Below are 11,400 nucleotides of genomic sequence, written 5' to 3' on the forward strand. Positions count from 1 at the left end.
GACACCAAATTGTTAAAAAAGCTAACTAGGGTTTTAGTTGAAGAGTAAATAAATTACAAAACCAATTTCAGAATATACATCTTGTTTTTAGATTTTCCGTATAAGCCAAAATACGTTCTGTAGAATCTTTCATCTAAAATAATAATAACAATATATATTGTATATATGATCAGAAGCAAACCAAAAACAAAAAAAATTGTAATAAATAAAGAATATGGAGATAAAATTAGTAAGAACAAAAAACATACATACGGAATCTTCCGTAACGATTCGTACATGTTTTTTCACTGTCATATAAGGTCACAAATCACAAGAGTATAGTACTGCATCTTTTCTGATCCAATTCCTATTTAATTACAACCAAATCACAAAAGCTTTATAATATATATGGTGATTATATATCACGCGTTTGTTTTCTGCGAATTATACATCTGACATGAACACAGATACATGGTAAAAACAAGTGTTATGGTTTGATCGTACCATTTGTTTTCGTGATATATATATATATACATATAAATTTTATTGAAAAATCGTAGGTATTTCTTAACTGATGGATGATGATTCACACGGAAGTTACGCGTTCATAATATAATATACTATAGAAAAAGAGAAGAAAAGCATCGAATTTTTAATATAAGTTCAACTTGTGACTAATCATTATGCATGTTACTGTGTTTTTGGTGAATTGGGGGAAAAAAGCTTGATCTGAAAGAATAATAATCAAAAGGCAGTTTGTATATATGATAACAGTATATAATAAGGTGGGAGCATAAGTAACGTGAAGGCAGTTTGATCTGTCGGGAAATTTCTTTTATACTTTATGGTCCTTGTCCTAATTAGATAAGGTAAAGTATAGTTTTAGTTTAACTCGTGAACTCATCATTTTCTTACAAAAGTCCGGCTTCTCTGCACAATCACAAAACAATTTCTATATTTTTGGTTGTTTCATTATATAGTAATTTTATTTATTTTTTGAGCTATTAACTTTTTTTTTACGGTATATGACTATATTTTTTAGAGCCCTTATTAAACCTTTATTTTTAGTTTATTTTAACTTTCTTATAAATTATAGTATTGTTGGAACTTGGAAGTATATTAAAGGGGAAATTATCGTTTAAATTATAGTATGGGTTGTTGAAAGTATTTTTAAGAGTTTTTTTTTTTTTTTTTTGGTTATGTACTAAGGGGCAAAGTCGTAAATACAATCATCTTTCTCCGACGAAGATCCAACGTATGACCCGACTCCGTAATCTGGGCCTGTAGTTAGTTGGGCCCTTTTGAAAGCCCAAATAATTTCGTGAGAAAAAGTCTCCGTCGTATTACATCGATCGCTTCCTTCCTCCCTCTTCGCCGTCGATCAGCCTCCAACGCCGCCTCGTCGCCGTCATCAAGCTCTTACTTTCTCACCCGCAGCTTCTGTAGGTTCTCTTCCTCTTCTTTGGTTTTGTTGTTTCAGTCTCTGATCTCCCCTTAGCTTGATCCTTGGGAATGAGAGAATGTTTCTGTTATGTTTATCTCCAATGTGGATTCATGACTCTGCGAATTTGGGCAAACAAGAGTGTCTTTGAAACTGATTTTCAATTCTACGGTTCTTCATTCATATTCTGAGCTTGATTAGCTTACAAAGTTTGAAACTTTTTGTTTACTTGTCTGCTCTGTTCATTCTTTAAATTGAACAAGTCTCTGAGCTGCTCACCTTAAATGAGTTAAGTTCGACTTATTTGTATGAATTAGATCTATCAAGAAACAAGTAAGACTTATTATTTGTTAGACTTGATCAGTCTTTGTTTTATTACTTTCTTCTTGGGGTTTCTCCATTTCTTCAGAATATGCTGAAAACTTTGTATTGATTCGTATATCATCTATGGTTTCAGATGGCATGGCTTGTGGTTTCTCTTTCTCTGATTGTTATCTGGGTGGCTTCTTTATGCAAAGTTTTCTTCGGAGCAACATCTAGCTCCCGAGCTACTATTCTTGATGATGGCAAGTAGCCAGAAACTGGTTTATTACTGATTTACGTTAATGCTAATATTTGATGCAGAATTTGATATCTCATTGTCTTTGGATTTCAGGTAAAACCCCTCAAAAGAAAAATGTGATGTTCGTCATAGCACATCCTGATGATGAGTCAATGTGAGTTTTTGAGCTTGCATCTCTTCGGATGTTGATTGATCGAGAATAGTAACTTCTGTTTTGCTGAGAGATATGTCTTTGACATTTCTTGACAGGTTCTTTTCTCCAACGATAAACTACTTAACGTCCAATGTATACAATCTTCACGTATTATGCTTGTCTACAGGTAATATGCTCTATCATACTTTTTAGGTGGTTGTTTTACTTTTCCTTTTCAAAGTTGTGGAATTGGTTAGTAAAAGGATTCTACTGAAATGCAGTTTGGAATTCATTTTGGATACTATAGATGAATCTATATGTTTCAGGTAACGCTGATGGTATGGGAAACATTAGAAAAGATGAGCTGCATCAGGCGTGTGCAGTGCTCAAGGTAAATCCAATTTGACAAAGAAAGCATCTGTGACATGTTTCTTGTCCTTTCAGTAAAAGCGTGTTTGCTAATAATATATATATCGAACGTGATGCAGGTTCCGCTTCAACAGTTAAAAGTTCTGGACCATCCAAGTTTACAGGTCAGTGCAAATTTATCTCCCCAGCACATGTTTATCATTCCATATCATTTGAGGGAACAAGTATATAATATTCTCTCTTTCAGGATGGCTTTGGGCAAGTATGGAACCATGATTTGCTAACAGAAATTATTGAAGAAGAAGTCACTAAACACGATATCCACACGGTATGACTTGGCTCTTAAAACCTAGTTAAAGACACTCATCACGGTATAACTTAGATATATTTCCGCATCTGATTCTCTGTGAGCTGCTTTCAGATCATAACATTCGATAACTATGGTGTTTCTGGTCATTGCAATCACCGAGATGTGCATCGTGGAGTATTGTACGTTAAGAATTCTTTCAATCCCTGAGTCATGAAATCGCAGAATCCTTCCTAATCACTCTGTTGTACGTGCAGAACGTTCTTGCAGACTAATTCAGGAAGACATATCAAAGCTTGGGAACTCGTAAGTCATTACTTTATTTTCTTGGAACTGAAAGGTATCTGCAAGCTCTCTTACTCGATTCAGCTAAAAGATTAAATGCTTTGTACACCAGGTAAGCCTAAATATCTTTCGCAAGTACTGTGGACCTGTCGACATTTGGCTGTCAATTTTATCCGCCAAAAAACATCCAAGTAATGTAATCATCATAAACGAGCAGCCTTGGAGAAGCTTCAAAGCAATGGCACAACATTTAAGCCAATGGGTTTGGTATGTCTCCACCAGATATGATATACTTTTTTTTACCTCTGACCATGATGAATGTGAATGGTAACAACTGAAACATGAACCTCTGTTTTTTCTTTGTTTGTGATTGTGCAGGTTTCGGAAGCTTTTTGTTTCGTTTTCAAGCTACACATACACGAATACACTTAATAGAATCATTCCTTGAGTCAGATTTTGAGGCTACTCAGCTAACGAGCTCTTGTCTGAGGCAATGGTTAAACAATTTTGAACAGATACGGTAGTTTGTAATGTTGGTTCATTGACGATTTATTGATTTGGCATTCTGTATAATTATTTTGTGTAAAAACAGTCACAAAAGCTTGCCAAGTTGAAGCATAAGACATAGAGCCACCTTATTTTTATTTCCTTTAATAACAAAAACCAATGTACATATATTTTTTTTATTTGCGAGTAATGCAATTCAGCCAGAAGTAAACAAATTTTATGTTGGAATATCAATGTCAAACATGAAATGCTCATCATCTTACTCGTTCAATCGTGTTTCCTATTACGACTTTTTCTTATGGTTGGTTTATTTGAAATAGTGTCATTTCAGCTAAAAAAAGGTTATGGCATCCTTACTCGTTAATAAGTGCCTTTTTCTCAATGTTATATCCCAGATTAATGTAGAACTACGATTACCTGCAAATCATTGACCTCCTCGTCCGTAAGAGAGCGCTCCATTGAACGGAACACGATTCTGTAACAATGACTCGTCATCCCTTTCTTTAAGAGCTGATGCATACTGTTGTTGTCCAGTTAACACAAAGAATGATTCTCAAAGTCAGAGAAGCTTCTATCATGGAAATTTTCAATACTTTAAATGATCTTTGCTATAAGTTAAGTTATAATCTTCTTTTACCTTTTCGGGATTACAGTATGGTAGCATATCAGTGATACATATTTGGAGGAACCAAAAAATAGCCATCACCAAAGTAAACAGAGAAATTGATTTAAGATATTATATTTCTTGCTTGTAAAACCGGTTTACTTAGTAGTACATAAAATAAAAGGAAGAGAAAGAAACATTACCACTTCAAATTCAAACCGGGTTCTGAACCAGAACCGCACCGGTTAGCGTTTCTCTCCGTGTAAGAGAGAGAGTGAGAGTGAGAGTTAAGATTGAGAAGGAAGTCAAATCGATAAGATGCAGAGATCGATTTCATCGAGACGGCGAATAGATTTGTTCGCCGGAATCTTCAGGGGAAAGGTAATCTTGCTCCTTCTACCTTTGATCTTTGCTGGGGACGAAGAGATTTTGCTGGTGATTATAGAGAGAAAGTGAGTAGAAATGGGATGAGTGATTTAAAGTTAGATGATGCAGTTGGTTTGTTCAGTGAGATGGTCAAGTCTCGTCCACGCCCTCCAATCATTGAGTTTAACAAATTGTTGAGTGCAATTGCTAAGATGAAGAAGTTCGATCTTGTCATCTCCTTGGGGGAGAAGATGCAAAAGCTGGGGATTTCACATGATCTCTATACATACAGTATTCTCATAAACTGTTTCTGCCGCTCTTGTCAACTCTCTCTTGCTTTAGCTATTCTGGGGAAGATGATGAAACTCGGTTATGACTTATGAGCCCAGCATTGTCACGCTTTCTTCTCTTGTTAATGGTTTCTGTCACAGTAAGAGGAGGATTTCTGATGCCCTAGCTTTGGTTGATCAGATGGTTGCAATGGGGTATCAACCCAATACGGTGACATTTACAACTCTTATCCATGGGCTTTTTCTCCACAACAAGGTCTCAGAAGCTGTGGCTTTAGTTGAATGGATGGTTGTGAAAGGTTGTCAACCGAGTCTAGTTACTTACGGTGTGGTAGTACACGGAATATGTAAGAGAGGTGATACTGATTTGGCTTTAAGATTGTTGAAGAAGATGGATCAAGGGAAAATAGATGCCAATGTTGTAATCTACAACACAGTCATCGATGCTCTTTGCAAATACAAGCATGTGAATTGATGCAATTGACCTATTCAATGTAATGGTGGAGATCAAAGGAATCAGACCGGATGTTTTTACCTACAGCTGCCTCATTAGTTGCCTTTGTAATTACGGAAGATGGACTGATGCTTCTCGGCTACTAAGCGATATGATCGGGAGGGAAATCAACCCCGATGTTGTTACTTTCCATGCATTGATCGATGCGTTTGTGAAAGAGGGGAAGCTTTTAGAGGCTGAAAAGTTGTACAAGGAGATGATCCGAAGGTCTCTAGATCCTTATATTTTCACTTACAATTCACTCATCAATGGGTTTTGTATGCACCATCTCCTAGACAAGGCTAAGCATATGTTTGAGTTCATGGTTAGCAAAGATTGTCTACCAGACGTAGTGACATACAATACTCTTATAAAGGGATTTTGCAAGTGCAAAAGGGTAAAGGATGGTATGCAACTCTTCCACGAGATGTCTCAAAGGGGATTGGTTGCCAACACAGTCACTTACACCACTCTTATCCAAGGTTTTTTTCACGCTAATGATTGTGATTCTGCCGAAATGGTATTCAGACAGATGGAATCTGATGGTGTCCCTCCCGATATCATGACTTACAGCATTTTGTTAGATGGACTTTGTAAAAACGGGAAGCTAGAGAAAGCATTGGTGGTATTCAAGTATATGCAAAAGAGTGAAATGGAACTTAATATTTTTATATATACTACTGTGATTGATCGGATGTGCAAGGCTGGTAAGGTGGGAGAAGCGTGGGATTTATTTTGTAGCCTCAGCGTTAAAGGATTGAAGCCTGATGTTGTGACCTACACAACGATGATCTCAGGCTTTTGTGGGAAGCGGTTACTGCACAAAGCTGATGCCTTGTTTAGAAAAATGAAAGAAGATGGGCCTCTCCCAGATAGTGGTACCTATAATACGCTGATCAGGGCACATCTAAGAGATGGTGACGAAACCGCATCAGCTCAACTCATCAAAGAAATGAGGAGTTGTGGGTTTGTTGGAGATGCTTCGACCTTTGGCTTGGTCACTAATATGTTACATGATGGGAGACTGGACAAAAGCTTCATCGATACGCTTTCTTAAAAACAGTTTTATCATCCTGGAGAGATAATAAGTGAGGTGAATTGACTTGTTTGCTTCTATTTTATTGACAAGTTGTTGTAATAATGTCTGATCATTATCAAAATGATTCTGTTTGTTATTTTCCTGCAAGGTTACAGACAAGAGTTTATGCAAACACATCTTTTGTCTTGTTGAGGCAAGACCAGTCTTCAAAGACAGAGAAGCTCCTATCATGAAGATTTCAGACTTCAAGTGATGTTATAGGTTTGATTGATTATTATGAAGCTTCTTCATAATACTCTTGTCTGGTTTCGGATTTGATGTGCAGTGGAAAATAACTAATAACTAATTTTGTTTAGCTAAACTTGTAAGGTCATACTTGATTAAGTTCTAACTAGTGTATCATTCCTTGAGTCAGATTTTGAGGCTACTCAGGTAACGAGCTCTTGTCTGAGGCAATGGTTAAACAATTTTGAACAAATACGGTAGCTTGTAATGTTGGATCATTGACGATTTATTGATTTGGCATTCTGTATAATTACTTTGTGTAAAACACTTGACTAATAACTATTCAGATGTAAACAGTCACAAAAGCTTGCCAAGTTGAAGCATAAGACATGGAGCCACCTTATTTTCATTTCCTTTAATAACAAAAACAAATGTACATCTATTTTTATTCGAGAGTAATGCAATTCAGCCAGAAGTAAACAAATTTTAAGTAGGAATAACAATGTCAAACCTGAAATGCTCATCATCTGTCTGCAATACAACTCTACTTTTCAAAATTCTCACCTTAATTCAACATTTAGCTTCTTCTCCACCTCATCACGCACTTTGCTCTGCATTTCGATAAATCACCATTTCAAAACCCGTTTAACACTTAACAACATATAACAACACAAATGCTACCTTCCTATTACGACTTTTTCTTATGGTTGGTTCTTTGAAAAAGTGTCCTTTCAGCTAAAAAAAGGTTTTGACTTCCTTACTCGTGAATAAGTTTTCTTTTGTGCCTTTTTCTCAATGTTATATCCCGGATTAATGTAGAACGGAGACACAAATATGATTACCTGCAAATCATTGACCTCCTCGTCCGTAAGAGAGCGCTCCATTGAACGGAACACAATTCTGTAACAATGACTCGTCATCCCTTTCTTATTGGTGAATTTGTCAATTAACTTCACCTGTACATCGATGATAAAGGCTATAAACAATCACTCTGAAGAACGTGATGATACAAGTAAAACTGAAAATAAGCTTGATTCTTGGTATTTTCTCCTAACTAATAAAAAGATAAGGTATGTACCTCTTCAGCAAGATCCCCAGCAATTCCTCTAACAACTTCACAAAAGTTATTCTCTGTGAATGCATCACTAATCCAGAAACTGATGTCCTTGTAACAAGGAGGATACTGCAGAACAAGATTTCATTTGCCATCGTTAAAACTTGCAAGACAAATTGGTCTTGAACTAAACTTCATTTGTCTACAAGACATGGACATGAAGATGGAAAGAAACGTTTAACCTTTGAGTATGGCTTGAATTTGACTCCAAGTTCTCCTTTTCCAAACTGCATGTACCATCAAATACATTGATGTGAGAAAAGAACTCACATTTTAGATGATTTATCTCCTTTTTTTAAGTTATCACCTGGGCCGTGAATCGTTCATCGGATGACCAGAAAAGTCTTATATCAGGGATGTCAAACAAAACCATAGCAAGTCTCTCAAGTCCAAGTCCGAAGGCCCAAGCAACCTTATTTTCTAATCCACTTTGTTTCAAAATTACTTGCTCGGTCACCCCACAGCCCAAAACCTCCAACCAGTCTTCCTGAATCGATTACCAGATAAAGCTTACGTTAGTTGAGAAACTGAAGTTTGTAATTTCCAGCCAATAACATCTATATCTTTTTGGGAAAAGAAGACCACACAAAAATAGAAATATGTCTTTTTAAAGCATAGTCATGCAATATATCAGATAGGAAAACAAAAGATTACCTTAAAATATATCTCAAGCTCAAAAGATGGATTGGTAAATGGGAAGTATGTATCAACCCATCTCATCTCCACAGAACCTGGCAGCCAAAAAAATGAAGTTCATATTTAACCGTTTCATATACATTTCCCCACTTTCTTTTGAGGTTAACGAGATCATCATCCTACACTACTATAACAAACTATCATCCATGTAATTTCTATTGTATAATGGATCTTAACTTACCAAATAAGTGGCGTGCCAATCCCTCGAGACATTTCTTTAAATCCTCAGCGGCATATAAAGTGGGATCCATGCCAGACTCGTTCCAGTCCTCAGGAGAGAAAACACAAAAACCTTCCATCTGTAATAGATAACATAAACAACTAGTACAAGAAAGACATGAAGTCTTGCAAAACAACAAACTAAAAAAAACAGAGGGACGTCGAGAGTAGAACACCTGATGGAAAACCGGATAATGAGTAGAATCAATAGAATCTCTACGGTAAACATCCCCAGTAACAAGGAAACGACTATGACCTTTCCTCAACAGTTCAGCTTGGTGAGCACTTGTATGGCATCTCAAAACAGTTTGAGGGTCTACATAGTAGGTGTCATTAAGACTTCTGCTTACATGATCAGCAGGAACTAGCACATCATCAAAGTTCTGGTACCCAAACAAAAAAAAACTCTTAAGAATAATTACATTGAAAACCAAGTGATATTTCCACAAAAAGTACAAACTTTGAGAATGGAGAACTTACTTGCTTTGTGGTAACAATAGGGGAAAGGTCTTCGAACTTCTCAAACTTTTTAGCGTAATTGGAATCAAAGTAGTTGTAGATAGCATTCTTTAAGATCCCAATCGGATGCTTATCTCTTCTGTGTAGCTGCATTCCTAGCTTAGAGAAAATCGAGTCTGGTACATTGTTTGTAGGATCATCATCTTTCACCACATCTGTCAAGTGTACATTGAACACATCATAATTAAGAGTATTAAAAAGATGTTAAATTTAACAATCCCAGAACGAGCTTCAGCTAAAATGAAACAACTTTAGAAAATCAAATCTTGTAAGAACGAACCATTTCTAGCGATTGTGACGCCGCCAATATCAACAGCAGAGACGATTGGATAACGCCGCTGCTTCTTCACTTTAGGGAGTCGTGGAGAATACACGGCGGTGGAGGAAAACGAAGAAGCGAATGAGAACCGCTTGAAGCCATTGCTAGAGAGAAGAACCACTGAAGCTCGACTGAAGATAGTGGAGTGAACTGAGAAAATAGTCATGACGTCTCCAAATCCTGAGAGTTAAAACACCGTCGATGAAGAGAGGAGGAGGAGACAAGTCTCCGATATGAAGAAAATCGCGGCGGCGATTGGCGGCTGTAAAGAGAAAGAGGAGAAAATCTCCGATGAGTGGGAGAGATGATGACGTGTCGAATTAGAAAGCAGTAGGGTTTTGGAAATTTTTATGGATTGAATCGTATGGTTTTACTATTTTACCCCTTTCCTTGAATTGAGGAAAATTGCGTATTGAGCACTTCATAATTCAGGTATTGCACCTTGATGTTACACCTACCTGTATTTTATAGACTTTTCCAATCTTGGTGTGTGTTTTTGAGAAAGACTGAGATAAAAGTTAAAAAAACAGGAACGACATTATCAATGTAAGAAGAATGTGGAATTACGGTTTATGAGATAAATTGGTCCAAGCCTAAACGAAGACATATCTCTTCTCTTCAGCAGTTAACATATCTCTCTAGTTATATCTGAAACTTATCTACAAGTAACAAGCTTTAAAAAGCTTTGCAAAGAAACAGAACCATCTATGAGGTTTTTAGTTCTGCTACGGGTATCTTCTGATCAGTAGTACTCTGCCAACACATGTAGTTGAAGAGCCAAGCTAATCCTCTTGGCTTAGGAACCTCTTCATTAAGCGGCTTAGAAACCTGAACATTAAGCGGCTTAGAAAGCTCTTCTTGAAGCAAGCTGCATCTTTGTTTCATTTCTTCAATTTCTTTCTCCATCTTCTCATGTTTTTGTCTGATTTCCTGGTAAACATAAGCACAGAAGTTAACATGATTGATATCCAAAAGAGATGCAAACAGAGACATCATAGTTTAACATGTGGGGAATATAGAAGAGCTCACAGCTAGTTCTTGTTGTCTCTTCTCTTCTTTCTTCGCTTCTCCTCTGGCATTTCTCTGCACCTCGTAGACAAGAGCCGCCCCTGCAACCTTAAGAAGAGAACAATCTATTTCAGAACCAATTGAATTTGATGAAAACAAGTTCAATTAAGGCGAGGCAAATGATCTTTATTCATGTGATAATGACTTCAACTGCAGGGAATCTTGCAGATGCAGAACAGCTTCATTGAAACAATCAATAAATAACGTCTCCTTTAAGGAGTCCTTTAAGCAATCAAGAAGATCTCTAAGTAAGATACCGTGAAGGCAAAGAGTTCCCCTAGAAGATCAGCAGCGGCTTGAACAGCTCGCTCTTCGTTTAAAGGGCGAATAACAGCATCAGTCACACGACCAGAAGCACGTCTTTGTAACTTTGTTGTAAATCTATGATTCGCCTGTCACAATTTTTTGAGCAACACACACACACACAAAAAAAAAAGTAAATCAATTTAGAAGCTTTTCATAAACCCTTGATTCAGAAAAATCAGGAATTTGGCTATCTCCAACACTATCCAGAGAGAAACTTTATGCAATCAGATCACAGGTATACCAAAGATCGGAGCATTTGGGGGTTTAAGTTCATATACCTGTGCAATGTTGATGATGAATTGACGGAATCTGGGATGAACACCAGCTTCTTTTTTAAGGCGATTAGCGATGGGTTTGCAGATAGTTCGAAGAGCTAGGGTTCCTAGCTTCAGAAGCGGCAGGACCATGGTCTGTTGCACCAGAGACTTCGGCTGGCTCATGGAGAGAAGAAAGGTTTTAGCTTTGGGGTTTTTAGGCCTTACTCTCTTTATTCTTTAAGACCCAAATCAGACCAAAGAAAAAAAAATCAGACCTTGCCCGGCAAGGAAATATAGCATTT

The 11,400-nt window shown here is 37.0% G+C and overlaps 3 protein-coding genes and 1 pseudogene across 4 annotated transcripts; 2 read left to right on the forward strand and 2 right to left on the reverse strand.

The window, feature by feature from the left end:
* The first annotated feature begins 845 nt into the window (after window positions 1–845).
* On the forward strand, window positions 846–3,798 carry LOC104712503 (putative N-acetylglucosaminyl-phosphatidylinositol de-N-acetylase). 2 transcript variants are annotated; one of them, XM_010429418.3, is made up of 11 exons: window positions 846–1,421; window positions 1,878–1,986; window positions 2,076–2,136; window positions 2,232–2,302; window positions 2,442–2,506; window positions 2,604–2,648; window positions 2,732–2,812; window positions 2,906–2,973; window positions 3,049–3,097; window positions 3,189–3,343; window positions 3,455–3,798. In XM_010429418.3, the coding sequence occupies exons 2-11, from the start codon at window positions 1,878–1,880 to the stop codon at window positions 3,522–3,524; spliced, it is 774 nt and encodes a 257-aa protein (XP_010427720.1). In that variant the 5' UTR covers window positions 846–1,421; the 3' UTR covers window positions 3,525–3,798. The 2 variants fall into 2 exon arrangements, with proteins under 2 accessions (XP_010427720.1, XP_087323867.1); XM_087467741.1 differs by having other exon boundaries at window positions 1,334–1,421; window positions 2,423–2,506.
* Window positions 3,799–4,514: 716 nt separating this feature from the next.
* Window positions 4,515–6,242, forward strand: LOC104712504 (uncharacterized; annotated as a pseudogene).
* Window positions 6,243–6,990: 748 nt separating this feature from the next.
* LOC104712505 (phenylalanine--tRNA ligase, chloroplastic/mitochondrial) lies at window positions 6,991–9,906 on the reverse strand. Its single transcript, XM_010429420.3, has 10 exons — window positions 9,429–9,906; window positions 9,110–9,303; window positions 8,806–9,012; window positions 8,592–8,709; window positions 8,369–8,445; window positions 8,022–8,201; window positions 7,897–7,941; window positions 7,679–7,783; window positions 7,443–7,556; window positions 6,991–7,211 (listed from the first exon to the last, which is right to left on the reverse strand). The coding sequence occupies exons 1-10, from the start codon at window positions 9,631–9,633 to the stop codon at window positions 7,161–7,163; spliced, it is 1,296 nt and encodes a 431-aa protein (XP_010427722.1). The 5' UTR covers window positions 9,634–9,906; the 3' UTR covers window positions 6,991–7,160.
* Window positions 9,907–10,008: 102 nt separating this feature from the next.
* On the reverse strand, window positions 10,009–11,384 carry LOC104712506 (uncharacterized). Its single transcript, XM_010429422.3, has 4 exons — window positions 11,120–11,384; window positions 10,793–10,927; window positions 10,497–10,583; window positions 10,009–10,397 (listed from the first exon to the last, which is right to left on the reverse strand). The coding sequence occupies exons 1-4, from the start codon at window positions 11,279–11,281 to the stop codon at window positions 10,173–10,175; spliced, it is 609 nt and encodes a 202-aa protein (XP_010427724.1). The 5' UTR covers window positions 11,282–11,384; the 3' UTR covers window positions 10,009–10,172.
* Between the last annotated feature and the right edge of the window lie 16 nt (window positions 11,385–11,400).

This window comes from Camelina sativa, chromosome 9 (genome assembly GCF_030686135.1).
Source record: "Camelina sativa cultivar CO46 ecotype springtype chromosome 9, ASM3068613v1".
Taxonomy (NCBI): domain Eukaryota; kingdom Viridiplantae; phylum Streptophyta; class Magnoliopsida; order Brassicales; family Brassicaceae; genus Camelina; species Camelina sativa.